The 19,450-nt window shown below is 51.9% G+C and overlaps 3 protein-coding genes across 5 annotated transcripts; 2 read left to right on the forward strand and 1 right to left on the reverse strand.

The window, feature by feature from the left end:
• The first annotated feature begins 4,915 nt into the window (after positions 1–4,915).
• CLDN7 (claudin 7) lies at positions 4,916–6,760 on the forward strand. The gene is made up of 4 exons (XM_037808655.1): positions 4,916–5,138; positions 5,992–6,156; positions 6,260–6,344; positions 6,434–6,760. Exons 1-4 carry the CDS (start codon positions 4,916–4,918, stop codon positions 6,594–6,596), a joined length of 636 nt encoding a protein of 211 aa, XP_037664583.1. The 3' UTR covers positions 6,597–6,760.
• A 264-nt stretch (positions 6,761–7,024) lies between these two features.
• On the reverse strand, positions 7,025–13,144 carry ELP5 (elongator acetyltransferase complex subunit 5). 2 transcript variants are annotated; one of them, XM_037808652.1, is made up of 8 exons: positions 12,431–13,144; positions 12,203–12,263; positions 12,033–12,113; positions 10,235–10,455; positions 8,923–9,104; positions 8,288–8,383; positions 8,055–8,160; positions 7,025–7,427 (listed from the first exon to the last, which is right to left on the reverse strand). In XM_037808652.1, exons 1-7 carry the CDS (start codon positions 12,564–12,566, stop codon positions 8,056–8,058), a joined length of 882 nt encoding a protein of 293 aa, XP_037664580.1. In that variant the 5' UTR covers positions 12,567–13,144; the 3' UTR covers positions 7,025–7,427; position 8,055. The 2 variants fall into 2 exon arrangements, with proteins under 2 accessions (XP_037664580.1, XP_037664579.1); XM_037808651.1 differs by having other exon boundaries at positions 8,060–8,160; positions 12,431–13,131.
• Positions 13,145–13,376: 232 nt separating this feature from the next.
• CTDNEP1 (CTD nuclear envelope phosphatase 1) lies at positions 13,377–19,346 on the forward strand. 2 transcript variants are annotated; one of them, XM_037808653.1, is made up of 9 exons: positions 13,377–13,793; positions 15,676–15,765; positions 16,453–16,519; positions 16,618–16,736; positions 16,930–17,001; positions 17,435–17,551; positions 17,780–17,891; positions 18,322–18,406; positions 18,709–19,346. In XM_037808653.1, the coding sequence occupies exons 1-9, from the start codon at positions 13,692–13,694 to the stop codon at positions 18,767–18,769; spliced, it is 825 nt and encodes a 274-aa protein (XP_037664581.1). In that variant the 5' UTR covers positions 13,377–13,691; the 3' UTR covers positions 18,770–19,346. The 2 variants fall into 2 exon arrangements, with proteins under 2 accessions (XP_037664581.1, XP_037664582.1); XM_037808654.1 differs by lacking the exon at positions 15,676–15,765 and having other exon boundaries at positions 13,383–13,793.
• The last annotated feature ends 104 nt before the right edge of the window (positions 19,347–19,450 follow it).

A 19,450-nucleotide genomic window follows, 5' to 3' on the forward strand; every position in this document is an offset into this window, starting at 1 on the left:
TTAAAAAAAATCAGTTGGATTTTTTTATTGGTAGTATAATTAATTATAAATTGTTCTGGGAACAATTAATATTTTTATATTAGGTCATCTCATTCAAGAGCATGGGCTATTTTGCTATGTATTCAGACCACCTTCTATGTCCTTTTTAAGACTTAAAATTTTTTTCCACTGAGGTCTTATAAATACTTGGTTAATTCCTAGATGTTTTCTAGTTTTTGTTACTGTTGCAAATTGAATGCTATTGTTTATTACATTTTCTAAATGGTTATTGATCTTGTATATAGCAACCTTGCGTAGCATCCTTGCTGGTTCTAATAGTCTTTCTGTTGATTCCATTGGTTTTTCCAAATAGATGATTATATTGCTGCAAGTAATCTGTTTTATTTTGTCCCTTCCCATCGTTGCACTTATTTCTTTTGCTTTCTTGGAGCATTGGTCAAGACTTCCAGGACTTTTTCAACCAAAAGTGGTAACAGTGGGCATCTTTGTCTTTTTACCATGGAAGGTACAGGTCTAAAATGTCTTCATTAACTATAAGAAGTCCTTTTTTACTCTTTGTTTGCTATGGGAGTTCTTATCATAAGTAGGTGTGGAATCTTATCAAATCCTTTTTTAAAATATTGATTGCTTTTTCCTTTAGTCTATTAATGTAGTGAATTACACTGATGAATTTTCTGGTATTGAAACACTCTTGCATTCCTACGAGAAACCATCCTTGTTTGTGATGGAATATTCATTAAACACACTTTTGCATTTGGTTCAGTAATATTTTATTAAGGATTTTTGCATCTAAATTCATAGATTAAATGGGTCTATAGTGCTTTTTCTTAATTAGGCTTAATTGAACTCAGAGGCAAGATTACCATAGTCTCATAAAATAAGCTGGTCACTTTTTGCACTCCTTTTCCACATCTCAACTATTTGCTCCAGAATGTACCATAAGAAATCACCTGAGCCAGCCTTTTGTTTCCCAAGCAGGCAAAATATTGTCACTTCTGTTTTATAGGTGAGGCAGTTGAGGCCCAAGAATAAGGCCCTGAATGAGGTGGATTAGAACTCAGAATATTCTAACTGCCTTGGTCTGGCCAGTAGAATAATCAATGGCCAGTCAGTTTTTAAATAATACTGCATAATGTTAAAATAATGCTGCAAGTTGGCAGTTTCCAATTTGCAAACAGATTGTGTTTCCCAAATCAATTTATTTATCAGTTGTTCAGAACTCAGAACCCATTTTCCCATGGAAACAAGCAAGTCGATTGGGTCGGAGTAGGTTGCTTAACTTGTAATATCATCATCCACCATCCATGCTGTGATGTATTTCACATCAGCCTTGATCTTTCAAACTCTTCCACTGTGACCTCTGGCCTCAAGATTTGTCATCATCCTTATCTACTTAGCCCCTTCTCTGAACATTCCTTTTCTAGACCTTACTGCAACCTTGCTGTCCTCAGGGACACACTCTTCCGGAAGCCCAGTTTATTGAGGCTTGATTTTCAGTCTCAGGGTCTGAAGTTGGGAGTATATGTTTTCCTTGCACCCCGACATTGCATCTATACCATTATTCTCCTTCATCCTTCAAAAGCCCTTGCTCCTTTGACAATCAAGTCTTGAAGTATGTCCCTACTACCTCTACTTGCTCATTCACTCATGTTGATCGATAACTTAGCACCTAGCTCATTGTCTTCCTCTTTACACTTATTTTACTGATAATCATTGTGCACTTCAAAATCCATCAGGGTAATCTATCTAACTGTAGCCTCTCAGCTCCTCAGTCTCATCTCCAGTGGTCTTTCTTTTCAGCCCATCCTCGCCCCCTACCCCAGGCTTTGTCATCTCCAAAACTGATCTCCTCTAATTTCTTGAATTTGATCAAGCCTCTCACCTGTCTGGAGACATTTTTGAGTGTCACACTGGGGAGGGGGGACGGTTCTACTGGTACCTAATGGATTTCAGCAGCTGGAGATGCTGCAAAATATCCCATCAGGCACAGGACAGCCCCCCACAACAAAAGAATTATCTGGCTCCAAATAATAGTGCTGAGTCTGAGAAATTCTACTTTAAATTAGTGACAGGTCTCAAAGGGGTCAGTCAACACAAGACCCTTTGTTCTGCTCTTCCCTCAGCCTGTGACATGGTTCCTTCCCTCACAGCTGGTTCCTTAACACGCTCCTCCTCGGAAGTGTACCTGGCTCATCACATCACCCTGTTTTATTGCCTTCGAAACAATCATGTCATATGTCTAAGATTTCATTGCCTTCTTCCTTCCTCTAGAACTTGAACTACTTGACAGCAGTGTCCTCATCTGTTTTGTTCACAGATGTGTTAATGTCCGGCACATTACAGGCACTCAGAAGACATTTGCTGAACAAATGAAACGGAATATTGTTTATCTGTAATTTATTCATTCATTCAACAAATGCTTATTGGTGAGAAAATCCAAGCACATCTCCACTCTCCTATGGAACTTATGGTACAGTTGGGAGATCGGCAATGAATAAATAACCACACAATGTAGTTTTAAACTATGATAAGAACTTGGAAAGAAAAGTCCAGGTAGCTGTGAGAGCATTTAGGAGGGGACTTGACTCAGTCTGGGGTGGGGTGGTCAGGCTTCCCAGGAGTGACTCTTGAGCTGAGAGCTGAAGTCGGTGTACTGGTGGGTGGGGGTAGATGGGGAAGTGCGTCCAAGCATAGAGGACGGAGCGTGCAAAGGCCCTTTTGTGGGAAAGAACATGGTGTGTTTCAGGAACAGGGAGAAGGCCAGTCTGGCTGGAGCACAGAGAGCCATTGTGGTATGGCGTTTACTTGCCAAAGCCAGTGGAGCAATAGAAGCAAGAGGGTGCCATTGAGAGATGAAAAAAAAAACAACAACAAAAACCAAAACCAAAGCAAAAACACAAAAGAACAAACTCCTCAGTCAAAAAAAAAAATACAACAGAAAAAATGAATATCCAAGCATTAGTCAAAGTCTGCATTTTATAGAAAAGCATGCTCATGAGCTTAGCATGGGAGGGGCCCTTCAATATGTTTACTGAATAAATGAAAGGAAGATTTAGGGAGAAATGTCTGAAAGGGAGGAACAGTGGTGGGAAATGAGAGAGCTGAGATCAAAAAAAAAGAGAAAAGAAAATTTTAAGGGAGAGAGACAGGGCAAGAAAGGTGTGTGAAAGTCTGAGAGGTGTGAGGAGGTTGGAGGAGAGGTAGATTGGGAGGAAAGTACACAAGAGGACAGTATGGGGCCAGCGATGTGTACACGGGAAGACGAAAAGAAAGGCTAATTGGTGACGCTGGGCTCGGGGGTTGGAGACGGGACGTGAAGGTAGGTGAAGAGATGGGAGTGGGATACCGAGCGGAAAACACGGGAAGGGAGAGATGACGAGATGAAGGAAGAATGAGCAGATGGGGATGCTTGGAAGAGATGTCTGGAGGAAGAATGGGACAATAGCCTGGGGACGGTGAGAGAAAGAACATGAGGGTGAGGTGGAAGTCCTAGGGCTGCCCCAAGGCCATGATTAGTGTCCAGATGTTAGGGAGGACATGGCCCTGAGGGAATGGGAGAGTGCACACAAATGCACACAAATAGGCAGGTCCAGGCTCACGTTGAAGGAAAGAGGAATGGGGGGGGGGGGCAGGTTTAGGAAATCTCCAAGGGAGGTGAATGAGGAGTGTGGCCAAGACTGGGACCTAGGCCTTACCCTGCCGCCACCCTGTGCAGGCTGTTTCCCCAGTGGGTCCTTCTGCTAGAAGGAAACTTTGATGTCCTAGGGGATAGCGACAGGCCCAGAGTGGGGCAAGAAGTGGTCCCGGCACTATCTTGTCAGGAATGCGGGGGCTGGAAAGATGGGGGATGTTGGGGACCAAGGCCAAGTCGGGTTGGAAGGTGGTGGGGACAGCAGAGGGAAGCTGTGTGGGAGGTAGCTTTGGGAGTGGAGACCCCAAAGACGCCAGCTGAAGAAGGGAGTCTGAGGGATTAGTGCCCCCGCCTGAAGGTGGAATTGGCTATGGGAGGAGACTGAAGAAAAAGGAGAAGAGCAGAGGGTTGGGGCGAAAGTAGGGCAGGACAAAGAATATTTAGAGCAGAAATCCAGGAGTCCCCGCGGGAGAAGGCGGAGCCGAGGCTGGCCTGGGGCTGCCCTAGGCACACCTGTCGGAGAGAGGGGAAGGGGCGTTGCAGGTTGCGGAGTGAGATCCAGTCCCGAGGGGCTGACTGAGCCCGGGACTCCAGAGAAGCCACCGCCTCCCCACCTGCGGCCACAGCCCGGCAAGTGAGAGGGCGTGACCCTGGTGCTCAGGTTTCTTCCTCTTCACCTGGGCGCGGAGGGGTAGGGGCCATGACTTCCGGTTCAGGTGAGTGTCCCTTCGATGACGTCAGGTCACCCTCGGCCGCCCCTCCGGTCCCGCCCCCCACCCTCCCGCGCGCCGGGTGCCCGCGGGGGCGCGTCCCCGACGTCCTACATATACTCAGGTGCGCTGCACCTGCCCGCCCACCGCAGAGGAACCTCTACGCGCGCCGCAGGCTCGGCCGACAGCCCCGGGGACTTTGGGGCCTGCCAGAACCCACAACCGCGCCCAGACGTCTCTCCACCTTTTATTTGAGTAGGGTCGCTGGGACGGCGCGCTGAGAGCCCCGGGCGGAACGGCCGGGCCTCGCCGGACCGCTTTGGTTAGAACCACTCCTCTCGGCGTCACCTGTTCCTTCTGCTGAGCGACCCTCGTCCCTCCCGAGCGAGCGATTTGTGTTTACTTTGGGTGGCAAGAGGATCTGCAGTCACCCGACCCAAACTTTTTTTTTGGCCTCTTTGAGGGACTTAAAACTCTACCCCAAGTTGCTTTTTGGAGGGGTCGCTCACCCCCTCCAGGTTTGTTTCCGGCAGGGTCGCCCGCCCGGTGCCCCCAGTCTTTTCTGAGGCCGGGAATGGCCAATTCGGGCCTGCAGCTGCTGGGCTTTTCCATGGCCCTGATGGGCTGGGTGGCCCTGGTGGCGTGCACCGCCATCCCGCAGTGGCAGATGAGCTCGTATGCAGGCGACAACATTATCACGTCCCAGGCCATGTACAAGGGGCTGTGGATGGACTGCGTCACGCAGAGCACGGGCCTGATGAGCTGCAAAACGTACGACTCGGTGCTCTCTTTGTCGGGTAAGGCCGCGGGTCCGACGGGGCGGACGCGCCCAAGGGCCGAGGGCGCGGGTGGGTGCGGGGCAGGGCCCGAGGCCTCATGGCCGACGCCCGGGGTTGCTGGGGAGCCGGCGGGGAGAGGAGGAAGCGGAAGCGGCCGGGCCTGGGCAGCGGGGCTGGGCAGGAGCTGCCCGGGAGCCGGGACGGGAGTCGGGGGCGGCCGGACGTGGGCCTGCACCGAGGCTGGCAGCGCCCCTCTCCCGCCCACCGCGGGGTCGTCCTCCCCGGCTGGCCGTCCGCAGCCCTCTCCTCCTCGTGGGGGTGTTGGGGTGGCAGCCAGGTTAGGCCGGGGTCGCCACCCCCCTCGCCGCCCCGGGCGGGTCCTGGCCTCCACCATCTCCCGCCCTTTTCTCCCGGACAAAAGGGGGCTGGCGTCGGTGGTCGCGGGCCGGGGCCCAGGAGCCGCGCCGGCTGCCAGACGCGGGCGGCCGCCTGTGGCCTCTAATCTTATCGGCTGATTAGGCGAAGCCACAAGCCCCGTGGCCTCGATAGCGGGGTCAGAGCTGGGCCGCGGCCGGGATCCGCGGCGGGTGCGGCGCTTCGGGCCGCCGCCTCGGCTTCTCTTCGCCGCTCCCCCCTTCCCCCTACCCGGGGCTGTTTCATCGAAACCCTGGCGCCCCGGGCGGGTCCCTGGGCAGGGAGAGGGCGGGGCGGGGACGGGAAGGCCGCGGTGTCGCTAGGGGGCGGGATCCAGCCGGTTCTGGCCGCGGCCAGACCCGACTCCCGGCAGGGCGAGGGTCCGCGGGTTAGCGGGCGCGACGGCCGGAGCTGCCCAGTGTCCCGCAATGACGGCGTCCCCCCGCGTTCCCCGCAGCGGCCCTGCAGGCCACTCGAGCCCTAATGGTGGTCTCCCTGGTGCTGGGCTTCCTGGCCATGTTCGTAGCCACGATGGGCATGAAGTGCACGCGCTGCGGGGGAGATGACAAAGTGAAGAAGGCCCGGATAGCCATGACCGGAGGCATCGTTTTCATCGTGGCAGGTGGGCCCCAGGGCCAGGGCAGGCTCACCTCGGCACACCGAGGTGGGGGCGGGCAGGGTGCCAGGTCGGGGCTCACACATCTCAACCCCCCTTCTCTCCCCAGGTCTGGCTGCCCTGATAGCTTGCTCCTGGTATGGCCATCAGATTGTCACAGACTTCTATAACCCCTTGGTCCCCATGAATGTTAAGTAAGTCTGGGAGCCCTGCCTCCCAGGGTTCTGGGATGAGGAAGGCAGAAGCATGACCGAGTTTCTCACCCCATCCCATTTCTCCACAGGTATGAGTTTGGTCCTGCCATCTTTATTGGCTGGGCAGGGTCTGCTCTGGTCATCCTGGGGGGTGCACTGCTGTCGTGCTCCTGTCCCAGGAGTGGCAACAAAGCTGCGTACCCCTCGCCCCGCTCCTACCCGAAGCCCAACTCTGCCAAGGAGTATGTGTAAGCTGGGACCCCCTCGGCCCAGCCTGTGGGCAGGGTGTGGGGCAGAGCCGACCTGGTCCCTCCCGCTCTGCACACCATGTACAGTTCTCCGAGGGGGGTGGGGGTGGGGACAAAAAGAAGGGAGGGTGTGCTTTTTGTACAGTAATAAAAATGTTTTGGAAAATAGGCTTTTTTCCCTTCAGGGCCTCTGCTTTCTTCTGGTCCAGAGTGTTGTACCTAATGTACACATACCTCAGCTCAGACCAAAAACTACTTACTAAGCACCAATGCTGTGCAAGCCCCCCCCCCCCCATTTTACTTTCATTGTTAATTCAGGCCCCGACACCTTGGCTATGAACTGGCAGATCCAGTGCTCTTCACTCATCTATTTCCACCCTCCATCCCCGGCCCACCCCTTTCAACTCTTGCTTAAAGAGCTACCAAAGAGTCTCTTTTTTTTTGTTAAAAAAATAAAGATTTTTATTAGGCATGGGGGGAGCCCTATTTGCTCACCTCCTCCTATGCCCTTATCTCACTTTCTGTCCTGATCAGCCGCTGCTCCCTGGCCCAGAAGTCACAGGGGAGGGCCTCCATAGACAAAGGGCACAAAGCAGGGGGCAGGGACAGGCAGGGGGCAGGGACAGGCACAGGCCAACACAAATGGCAGAAGGATGCTCCTAGGCCCAATTTCCCCACCCCCACCCCTCCAGTCACAGTCTAGCCAAGACTCTTGGCCAGTCAAATATCTAGGTCATCATCTGGGTCTTCTTGGTCCAGGTCATCGTAAGCATCTGGCTCGTAGAAGATACGGCTGGTAGCTTGCTTTGGCCCGGGGCACAGCAGAGCCTGCTGTCTGAGGAGGGATAAGGCGAGAATTGGTGCTGGTGACAGTGGGTAACGTGGGTCATGTCTGGATACCACCCCTCTTGGGCCTCCATGTTTTCTTGGTCCAAGTCTGCCTCCCCTTTCTCTGATCTCTGTTTTAATTAGTACTAAAACACCATATGGTACTGGGATAGATATTCTTGTGCAACTGTCCCATACCAAATTCTCAGCAGCTTGAGGGCAAGGATTCTGTCCCAGTCTTGCTTCACCCACCCCCACACTGGGCACGGAATAGCAGGCACCTGCTAAACCCTTGTTAAACTGCCTGCACCACACCCATCTGGCTTCCTGTGTTCTTAGCTCTGTTGCCAGGAGACAGGGCCACCTTCTCAGGGTATGGTCTGGCTCAGCCCAGGCCCAGGTTGCTTGGGGGACAACTGTGGAGCCGGGGCACAAGGCTCAAATGGAGAGAAAAGAGACATAAAGGCCCTTTGCCACAGTCGGGTAGTGAATGGATAGAGAACCACTCCCTGAACTTGTCTCTGGAGGTGGACTTCACCCCTTATAAAAGAGTTAATCAATAACCTGCTGTCACTACCTCTTCCTGGCCCAGATGCTGGGCTCTGCTCGGGGACCCAGGTGCCTAGGCCCTAACCTTACTTTTCAGAGCTGAACTGGAACGGCAAGGTCAGCCTATCTCTGGCTTCTCTTTCTTTCTTGGACAGGCGAAGGTTAAAGGTCAAATGAGTCGTAGGGTCCACCTGTGGGTACAAATGATGCTGCCACTCTGCCCCATCCCTGGAACCCCTGATCCCCACCCGCAAACTCTGCACTTTTAATTCTTTCCAGTCCTTCTGCCCCATTTCCTTGCTGTCCCTCTTAAGATACCGGGGATGTGTGAGGATCTGGGTGGGGCTCAGACTCTAGGGGAGGCTCCCCTTGGAGATCCAGGCTGAAGTCAGGCAGGATAGAAAACCACTGGGTCTGAGGAAAAGAAAGAAAGAAGTAAAGAGTTTTTTTTCCATTTTCTTTTCCATTTTGCTGAATAAACCAGGGAGAGCAACTCAGAACCTAACTTTAGCCCCTCATCTTTGTCTAACATGCTGCTTTCAGCACTTGCCCTCAAGTTCTAACCCTTCTTCAAGCTGCTCCACACAGGCTTGAGCCTTTCTCCCTCTAGTAACCCCAGTCTTTTCTTCTTTACCATTTCCTAGGAGGCAGTCTTTCCGTGGTTAAGCACACAGGCTCTGAGTCAGACAATCCTGAGTTTAAATCCTGGCTCTGCCACTTACTCTCTGTACCCTTGGGTAAGTGACTTAAATTTAAACCTCCTTAGACTTCTTTCCCATATGCAAAATGAGACTAAGATGATCTTCCTCACAGGGCAGCTATGATGATTAAATGAGGTAAACGACAGAATGGACAGGGAAGTGCTCATTCATATGAGCTTTTTTATTGCTCTTCCCATCGTGTCTTCTCTCTCTCTGACCCCAACCTTCAATCCTCCCGTTGCTCCTCCTGACCTGGTGGGTTGGGCGCTGCTGGGGTCTCCGATAGAGGATGTGGGCGGAGGTCCGGCCCAGCATGCCACCCAGGGTCACCTCTGCCTGAGCAAGGCTGCTCAATGCACCCACTGGGCCTGGGCCATGAAGCTCTTCATGTAGCAGGCCCAGCACCCGCACTTGATCCACTGGGGGGCTGCCACCTGGAGAGCAACAAGAAATTAAGGACAAAGGACAGTGGGGTGCAGTCAAGGCCGAGGACTGGGATCAAATAGTGAAGAGGAGAAAAGGAAGAAAAGGCCCGTATTCCACTGCAGCTCTGCCACAATCCTGATTTCTTTGGCCAATTTCATTGCCCTTCTGAGCCCTCTTCAGCCCTCACTTCTAATACACTTTCTTATTCAAATATAAATCTGATCAAGGCTCTACTTCAATCCTCAGTGGCTCCTCTTGGCCTTCAGTATGGTATTAACACTTTGATCATCTGGTCTCTGCTTCTTTTCCAACCTTATCTCATACACACTGAGCTATTTTTGCAGGTTTTAGAACTTGCCAAGATTCTACTCAGTTGCTTTCAATTCCCTTCCTTCCTCCCCTCCTTTTAGGGAGTATTTACAGTATCAGGAACCGCACTCAACACTTTCATGTAACATTTTAATCCTTCCAAAGGTCACCATTTTTTAGGTTGAATCATATGACACTGCTGATAATCGACATTTGATCATTTCTGACCTACAAAAAACAGCAATTTCAAGTGCTTTATGAGAGATCAACAACTTAATACAAAGCTAGGAGTGTCTAACTCCAAAGCCCTGTCTTTTTCCTTCACGCGCTTTAGGCTGTTCCCAGAGCCCCTGCCTTGGCCAAATTTGCCTGGCTGCCTCCTGCTGTTTCAAGACAGTTCCTTCACTAAGGTTTCTTATGTGTGTCTCTACAGCATCACGGTCCTTAACGAACTTTCTTATTTACTCATCCGTATCTTTTATGGAACTCTGAGCTCTGGAAGACAAAGTTAGTCCTTATTTTCCAACTATGTATTATGGCACCTGATATTCTGTATGTGCTTAATGTTTGAGTGAGCGAATGAATAAAAAGGAATTTGGAGAAAGAAAAATACAGTGATTAGTAGATGACTTTGTGGAAAAGTCAAGAACTACAAAAAAGAGTTAAAAAGATGGAAGATTGTCCAATTGAAGAATCTGTGATACGTTTCCCCTTAGGTTAGAAAGGAGGAGGGGCACATTCCTTGGTTTCCCCTTAGGTTAGAAAGGAGGAGGGACACATTCCCTGGCGGGGAGATGTACAACGGGAAGCAATGAAGGCGCTGACTCACCAGGGCAGGAGTCCCAGTGGCTCAGAGCACACAGGGTCTGGCAGAGGGTGGTGCAGGGAAGGTGAAGCAGCAGCCAGCTGAGCGAATCGACAGCAATGGTGACATGACCAGGACCCGTCTTCCTGCCCATGGCTCTCAAGACTCCCAGGGGCCCCCCAGGAAGGGCCTTCCCAGTCTTGGACCAGTTGAGAGGGTCTCTGAAGAGGTCATGGTAAATCAGCCTGCAAAGGGAAAAAAGGAGACAATATAATATTGCTCTTCCCCCTCAATCTCAAACTTCACCCTCTGATATTCGTGATTGTTTCAGCTGTAACCTAAATACAGTGGTTGAGAGTGCAGACTTTGGTGTCAGAACAGCCCTGAACTCCAAGTTTGGTTCTGCTACTTCTCCAAGGTCACCCAATTGAACTGATCAATTACTTAATCTCTCTATGACTCAGTTTATTTGTCAAACAGGGATACTTGTCAAACACAAACGAAATACTTGATAAATGTAAGCTGTCACCATTATCATATATTTCTGGGGTGGTGCCTAAAGGGCATCATTCTTTGGGTGGATAAAGAGAAAATGAGACACGGTTCTTGCCTGTAGAGCAACTTAAAGAAAGTCACGGTACTACCTATAGATAGGGTACTGCCTATAGACAGTCAATGGAGCAGTTCAGGAAGGGGAGACTGGTGTGAGCTGGAGATCCTGGGAAAACTTCATGGTGGTAGAACTTGTTCTCAGTCATCTCCTTCCTTGTGAAAGCCATCTTGACATACAGCACCACCTCTATCAGAACAATGGCTGATACAAAATTAGGACTCAACAAAAGGGGGTAAACCACTATTATCATCATCCACTCAGCTGCCCAGGTTCTTAATCTTTCCTGATGGACACAAAGGTGGGTTCTGAGATGCCCTGATCTGGATGCTTTCCGCTACTCCTTTTACATGTACCAAACTCTCTATCCCTACTGCTACTGCCTTAAGCCAGGCCCCTGTCACCTCCCACCATTATTCTCTAAGCTTCACTGCGGCAGATACCATGTCAGCCTCATTCACTGGTGTATCTGCAGTGCCTAGTGTGGCACCTGGATTACAGCTGGTGCCTAACGACTGAACCAGATTACTGAGATAGCCTTCCCACCTGGGCTCCCTGTCTCCAGGCTTCTCCTTTTAATCTTTTCTCCACACTGTGATCACCAGAGTAATCTTTCTAATAGGTATGACCTTATCACTCTCCTGCTCCTGAATTTTCAAATGTATTCCCACTTAAGAAAAACATCTAAACCCCTTTCATGTTCTAGAAGACCTTTTATGATCAGGAACCAGCTTACTGTTCTAAACGTGGGTACTCAGGAAGTTCTTCCACCTCCCATGAACGCTTTACCACACACCCCTAATTTTGCATATGTTCTTTTGGCCTCTAGGACAAGTTCTTCAGCAGCTTGCAGTCAATAATGATTGATCTGGGATCCATCTGGTGAATTAAGCACCACCAGATTCTGAGTAACTCAAAAAGCAGAGCGTATTTATTCTTATCCTCTAATAGCATCTAGTACTAAACTGTACTATCTGCTTTCTATTACTCTGTCTCTCAACTTCTATGGTCTCTGCTTTGGATTGCCCAGACACCACTCCTTGAGATCACTCCTTTCTGTAATTTCCTCCTTCTGAAAGAGTCATATCCATTCCCTCAGTAAATATTACGTGGCGGCCACTATGTAGCAGGTTCTGTGCTTGTTGCTGTAAGCGAAGTCCCTTAGCAATACAGGTTCCACGCCCAATTACATATCTCCCAATCTGTACTTACCGGCTGTTGACATCCGAGTCAAAACCTTCACGAAACTCTTGCTCGCTCACTTCACAGCCCAGGATGTGGACTTGCTCCCCACTGAGACAGAGATGAAGGGGCATGTCAGAGGGTGGGGCCCAGGCTCCCTTCCCGGGGCAGAATAGGGGGAAGGATGGCGGGATACTCACCTGAGTGCAGATTTCTTGATAAGAGCCTTCAAGAAACTGCGCCCCTCCCACTCTACGCAGTCTGGAGAGAGCGAGGGGCGGATAAACAGAGCGTGAGAGCGCACTGCAAAGGTCTCCGCCTTCGCGAACCCGCCGCGACCTCCACCCCTAGCCCGTAACTCACGGCCCTTCCTCTCCACTTTCACCCCCTGGGCCAGGCCCTGAATCCCCTGTGCCTCTGCCCCTCACCCCGAAGTAGCACCAGGCCACCAAGGGCCAACAGAGACTCCAACATCTTCGGCTCGCGTCCCGCCACTGCGCGGGCGCTCTCTGATTGCGTCACGGAGAGCTGCCCCGCCCCGTGGGGGTGACAGACACTGGGCATTCACGATTCCGCCCACCATTATGAACCGACAGTCTGGAATGAGAGGTGATTATGCTCCATATTCTCAGGAGAGCTCACGCGGAAGGCCTCCTCCCAAGCCCTGGCACACAGACGAAGGGACTACAGCCCAGTCGACATTTTCTCCGCGCCTGGGGCGGGAAGAACCGTTGGGTGTCGCGGGAGCGGGCGGAGGCCGCGCGAGCCACTCGGACCATCAGAGCTCAGGAGGCAGAGGACCGCCCTCCGCCCCGCCCACGCCGCTGGGGCGGGGCCCGCGTCGCCACTTTCCACGCATGCGTGGTACTGCGGCCTTGTTCGGAGCACACTCCACCTTCCTCACCCCACCCCATAGAGCAAGTGGAGGGAACATTGGTCCGGCAGAAGCGAATACACGTCACCACCGGAAGTAGTGTCAGAGGGGAAGAGGAGGGGGGAAGAGAGGAGGAAGGAGCCCTCTGGGCGGCAAAATGGCGCCTGTCAGAGTGGGAAACCCAGCTGCAGAGGCTGCGGTCCCGCTCCCCAGCGGCTAAGGCACCCCTGACCTCGGGGAGGGGGAGGCCGCTTCCGCTCAGCGCTCCGCGCCCTTCGGCTCCCCCTCCCCTTCCTCCGCTCCTTCCCTCGGCGGACCCGTTAGCCGCCGCCGCGGCCCTGGGCGCGTCGCTGTCCCCTCCCGCCCCTTTCCCGCGGGCAGCCCCCTAGTGCGCCTGCGCAGCGGGCCACCTCTTGCTCCCTCCTCCCCTCCCCCTCCTCCCTCCCTCCCCTCTCCTTTCCCCCCTCCCCCACTGCCCCCTCCCCCAATTCTCTATCCCCTTCCCCCTCGGGCTCCGAGGACCCCGTCCTGGCCCGACCGGTCTCGGCCTGCGACCTCCGCGAAGCCGTCGGTGCCACTCCCTGCCCATGTGGGCCCCCGCGGGCTGCCCACGCCTGGGCCCAGGCTCCCCGCTCCGCTGGGCTTCCCCCTTGCCGGGGGTGGCGTTCTGAGCCGCCCGCTCCGTGCCCCTCTCTGCAGCTTCTCCTGCCACTCGGGGCCCCCGTTTCCCCTCCCGGCGGCGGGGGGCTGCCCCCGGGGGGCTGGCGGAGCTGGGCCGCGGGGGCCCCGGGGCCGGCGGTGCCGGGGTCATCGGGATGATGCGGACGCAGTGTCTGCTGGGGCTGCGCACGTTCGTGGCCTTCGCCGCCAAGCTCTGGAGCTTCTTCATTTACCTTTTGCGGAGGCAGATCCGCACGGTGAGCCTGGGTAGGCGCTGGTGGCGGTGGAAACCTCTGTCTGCGGTGCCCACAGGCTTTCGGAAAGTGGCGGGCCTCCGTTTGGGCCTAGAAGGGAGTCCTGGCGGGGTCTTCTCCCGTTGGGTTAGGGCATCCCGGGCGGGGCGTGGGGGTGGTGGGGAGAAGAAAAGGAAGACCTTTGTAGGAGAATTGGGATCTGGGGGCTTTGATGGAGCCAGAAGGGGAAGCGATTTGGTCTCTTGGGGTCTAGGGTGGTGGGTGGGGCGCTCTTTAAGAAGGCTGAAGTTGTTGCTAAAGAAATCGAGAGGCGGGCAACACCTGTTTGATGGCAGCCAGATCTGTTGGTGTGGGTTTGTCAAAGACCCTTCCTATTGGGAACCTCCGTGTGTGCTTGGTCTTACAAGGGAGAGCTGGTTTATGTGTCAAGGGAGAGGATGGGTGGAGAGAGCAGACATTACAAACATGAATGGAGACTCAGGAAAAGTCTTGGGTGTGCAGGAGAAACACTTGGGGTTAGCTATAAGGGAACTATTCCAAAAAGGCTGGGAAACTTAATAGTGTGAGTGTGGGTATCTGGATTTATTGAGACCCTGAGACTCAAAATGATGCTTTTTATGATGGGCTTCTTTAGTTGCAGGAGGGAGCACATTCAAGTTTGGGGTCCCTTATCAGAAGATGCCGCTTGTTTGAATCTGAGGGCACACATTCTTCTCCAGAAGACCCAGTATCTCATTGTGAGGGATACTATGGGATCCAAGCCTGTGTATATCCGCGAGCATCTCTGTGTCCCTCTCCCTTATCATTTCCCCAAGGTCAGAGCTTCTTAGGCTAATATCATTTAATGAATGTGCCCTTGTGTTCTCATCACCACTGGGGAGACTTCTCTTAAGGAATGTGGGGAAAATTCAGTGAGCTGGGGCACAGAGGTTCTGAAAACTCAGTGAGCTGGGGTACAGAGCTCCTGTGAGGGGTACAGAGCTCCTGTCTATACTGTCTGGCATGTCTCAATAAAATTTGAAAGAATAAAACCAGTGGGAAGGGGCTGTCCAGGTCAGGGAAATTTCCAGAAAGCCGTGGGTGATAGGGGTCCTTGACTTCTTGATTTGGGGGAATGTGCCTGGCTTTTGATTCATCCTCTCCTTTATGAGTCTATTCCTTTCACTTTCTGATTTAGGGTAAGGATTGTTCTGCGTGGTGGTGGTTGTAGCTAGGAGCATTTTCCTGAAAGGAGAGCTGGGAGTGAAGGAGAGTTTAGGGTCCGAGATGCTAAGATGCCAGCTCCTGGGGTTTTTCTTTACATGCTGGCTACTATCCTCTCTGCCTGACCTTGTCCTAAGCTGTCCTTTGGCATCCCCCTCGGCTTCCCCTAACTTCCGTTTGTTGTTCCTGGGTGTGGAGAGTAGTGCTCCCAGAGGCTAGTTACTTCCAAAATTGCTCTCCTTTGGGCAGCTCTGACCCCACAGCCTTTTGTCTTCCCTTCCCTTCCCTTCCCATCTGGCTTCTCCCCCCACCCCCTTTCTGGCAGATGCGTGACACATTCCCTGCATGCCCAGCATGTGCAACCCGAGATAGCAGGGCAGGACACTCGAGCTGTTCGGCCCTCATCATGGCCCAGGGAGGAAGGAAGAGGGGCCTTGGGATTAGGGGGAGAGGGCCCTTTGGTTTGCAAGGGGGGCCTTGTTGGTGAGGCTGGGGCCTAGGGAATGGACAGAGAGCACTTGTCTGTGCCTTAGAAGGAGAGAGCAGAGGAGGGAACTACCAGGCTTTGCATGAGATGATCATGGGTGTTAGGAAATCGGAGGCCCAAGAGAAGGCTTGGAGAAGCAGAGCTGGAAAGCTTAGGTGATGATGTCCTTGTCCCTTCCTCATCTCTCCCTCACAGCCCTTACTTCACCCTGGCTTTCCTGATGCCCTGTCAGTCTGCCTGGCGGGTAGGGCTTTCCAGTGCTCTCTGTCTGGCCTTGGTACCTGGGTAAGGAGAATGTTCAGAGGGCTGAGGTTCTCTGGAACTTGTGACTTAGCTGGTAGAGACAGAAGTGGACAGGTGGTTGGTTAAAATAGGCCTAGAGGAACTTAGCCAGAGGAACTTAGATGACCTGACAACCTCTGGGTTCCCTCATCCTCCTTTCTCCTCAGGTCCAAGGACCTCCCCCCCTGACTCCTACTCCTTGTCCACTAAGAACTGTGGCTCTTGGTTCCCAGCACAAGATGATGGGAATTCCCACGCAGAATCCTTGGGTGGAGGGGAAGAGGGCTGTGTGTTTCCTTATTCATTGTAGCAGAATAACATCCTGGGTCAGAGGGCAGGTTCCCGTGTCAGGCTGCGTGGGCCCGGCCCCGGCCCCCCTTCACGCCTTCTACTGAACATCCCTGTTCTTGGCACTGGAAATACAGCCGTAATCAAGACAAATCCCTGCTCTCAGGGCGTTTTCAGTCTAACTGGGGAGACAAATAACTAAATGAGGTAATTCCTAGCAGTGTGACCTCAGGCAAGGTATTCAGCCTCTCCAAGCCTTGGTTTCTTCATCTTTAAAATGGGGATAATAATACTATTATAATCCTTAGGGTTGTATTGAGGGTTAAACGATACATGTTCCCTGGTATGGGTACTGGGGAAGATTTCCCTCTGGGTTCAAGTCCTCTCCCTTGCTATTCTTAGGTAATTCAGTACCAAACTGTTCGATATGATATCCTTCCTTTATCTCCTGTGTCCCGGAATCGGCTGGGTGAGTATGCTGGCTGGGATGACTTCCTTTAAGGTGAGGCGGGGCCCAAGCTCTGGGCTGGAGATTGGTTGGTATTATCCCTTCCCATCATGGTTCAGGCCAGGTGAAGAGGAAGATCCTGGTGCTGGATCTGGATGAAACGCTTATCCACTCCCACCACGATGGTGTCCTGAGGCCCACGGTTCGGCCTGGAACGCCTCCTGACTTCATCCTCAAGGTGTGTGAGGTGGCAGTGGTGAAATGGTCACGTTTGTTACTCTGTTCAGACTCGGACCCCCTTTCCCAATCCCACATCATCTCATTCCCATCCCTTGGCAACACAGCCCAAAGGAGGGAAGTGGGGAGTGGGGGATCCTCTAGGCCTGGGTTGTCCTCAGGACTTCCCCCAGCACTTCCCTGTTACTTTACAGGTGGTAATAGATAAACATCCTGTCCGGTTTTTTGTACATAAAAGGCCCCATGTGGATTTCTTCTTAGAAGTGGTGAGTTTGCAGGAGCTAAAGGGAGCTGTGGGATGAAGGAATCATTTTAGGGCTCTGGGAATTTAGGAGATTTGGAGGAAGGGGTAGGAAAATGGGTAAGGGCAGTTTTGGAGAGGGGAGGCCGTAGGATAATAGGGGAATAGATTTTACTTCAGGTTCATTTGTTGTGCAGATATAATTCCATTTTCCCACAGGCACCCTGCTCTTTTGTTCTTGGATCTCTGAATCTTAAAGGGTCTAGGATGCCTGAGACTCTTGAGTTTGGGGGTTTGGGATGGGGGTGGGGGGAAGGTTCAGAAGTTTTCCCAGAGGTGCATGATGTTGTTGGAGGGTCTGAAGGACTAGGCCAGTGTCCTGGGGGAAGATAACTGTATGTCTAAATGTATGATCAACTTTACTCCCTGACACCTCCCTCTCCTCCAATCTGTTTCAGGTGAGCCAGTGGTATGAGCTGGTGGTATTCACAGCAAGCATGGAGATTTATGGCTCTGCTGTGGCAGACAAACTGGACAACAGCAGAAGCATTCTCAAGAGGAGATACTACAGACAGGTAAGGGGCTAGAATTCAGGTCTGAGAGGGATGTTTGGAAGGCAGGCCAGCAGGGAGGGACCTGAATTTGAGGCAGTTGCCCTGGAATGGGACGTTCTGGGGGCGTGGGGGAAGCATACTGCATAATCCCCTTTGTGGAAGTCAGTTGTCCATGGGCGTTGCTGGGCTTGGGGGAGCAGCCATAGAGGGTTAGTCTCCTTTTGATGCCCAGCTCATCCTGCCTTCCAGCACTGCACTTTGGAGTTGGGCAGTTACATCAAGGACCTCTCTGTGGTCCACAGTGACCTCTCCAGCATTGTGATCCTGGATAACTCCCCAGGGGCTTACAGAAGCCATCCAGGTACGGGGGAAGGTGTGAATCTGGCAGGACCAGGGAGTGGTTCTGAGAAGGGATTCTGATTGCATGAAACTAGGAGCCTTGAGAGCTGGGACTCTGATTTGCTGGGGGTTAAGATGCAAGACGTTTCTCTGTTTCAAATGAGACACCCCCCTTAAGGTCCATTTCGTAAATTGGATTTCTCACATCAGATTTGTTTTAAATTGGGCAAAAAGGCAGTAAGTTTGACTAGAAGCCTCATTGTAGTAAGAGATCTGGGTGATTAAAAATGTAATCTGACTTTGGAGGATGAATCAGGAAGGTTTTACATAGGCGTTGGTGGGGGGGGGGATGTACTCTTAGTTATGATTCCACCACCCCCCAAATCAAAGAAAAAGCACCCCATCTCTCTTCAATCTTTATTTCTTCCCATCTGCATTTTCACCCACCCTAGACAATGCCATCCCCATCAAGTCCTGGTTCAGTGATCCCAGTGACACAGCCCTTCTCAACCTGCTCCCGATGTTAGATGCCCTCAGGTAAGAAAATGGACTCTGGGTATTTGGGGATCCCAGGAGCGAATAAAGGTTTGTATTTTTTTTTTTTTTTTAAAAAAAGACTTAACCTGTCTTCCCTTAAAAACTTAGCATTTGGACCCAGGTCATGTTTAATTCCAAAACTCATCACTTATAGTCACTGGGTTTTAGGTAACAGAACCTCAGTCTCATCATCTGAAAAATGGTGATCATTTCTGCCCCATATCTCTAATGAAACTACCTGACGTTGTTGGGAGGATTTAAATTATAAGGCACTCTACCAACACAAGTTCTTGTCAACCCAGGTTCACCGCTGACGTTCGTTCTGTGCTGAGCCGAAATCTTCACCAACACAGGCTCTGGTGACAGCTGCTCCCCCTCCACCTGAGTTGGGGTGGAGGGGAAAGGGAGGGTGAGCCCTCGGATGCTGTCTGATTCCCTGTCCAATGGTGAGGACTGCCTGGGCAGGGTCTGCCCTTCCCACCCCTCTCTGCCCTGAGAGCCCTGCACTCCACTTGGAGTCTGGATGGATGCGTGGGCTGGACTCTGAAGCAGCCTCACCCTAACTTCGTGTTCACGCTCCCTGGAAACCCCAGACTGGGACACAAGCCAAGGCCTAGGAGAGCCGAAAAGAAACTGTGGAAATGCAGAACTGGCCAGAGTGAGCAACAGGCCGATCCGGGAAGCTCAAAGAGAAGCCAAGCCAGCTTTGTTGTGATTTGATTTTTTTAAAAACTCTTGTATAAAACTGATTTAATTCTTCACTCCTGCTCAAGGGCTGGGCTGTGGGTGGGAGACTGGGGTTTTGGGCTACTGGGTTTTTCCCAAACTTGTCCCCCTTTCTTTCCCTCTATTTTTCTCTTTTCTTAGATTCCCTTAAACCTGTAACCAACTCTCTTTTTCTTCTTTCTTTTCTTTTAAACCATGCATTATAACTTTGAAACTGGAAGCTGCCCTAGGTCCTTCTCTGCAGTTTTGGGGAAGGGGAGGGGTCTTTGTTCACATCCACCCTGTCTGGAGACAGACAGGCAGAAGACTGCTGTTGGC

Source organism: Choloepus didactylus, chromosome 18 (genome assembly GCF_015220235.1).
Source record: "Choloepus didactylus isolate mChoDid1 chromosome 18, mChoDid1.pri, whole genome shotgun sequence".
In the NCBI taxonomy this organism is placed as follows: Eukaryota; Metazoa; Chordata; class Mammalia; order Pilosa; family Megalonychidae; genus Choloepus; species Choloepus didactylus.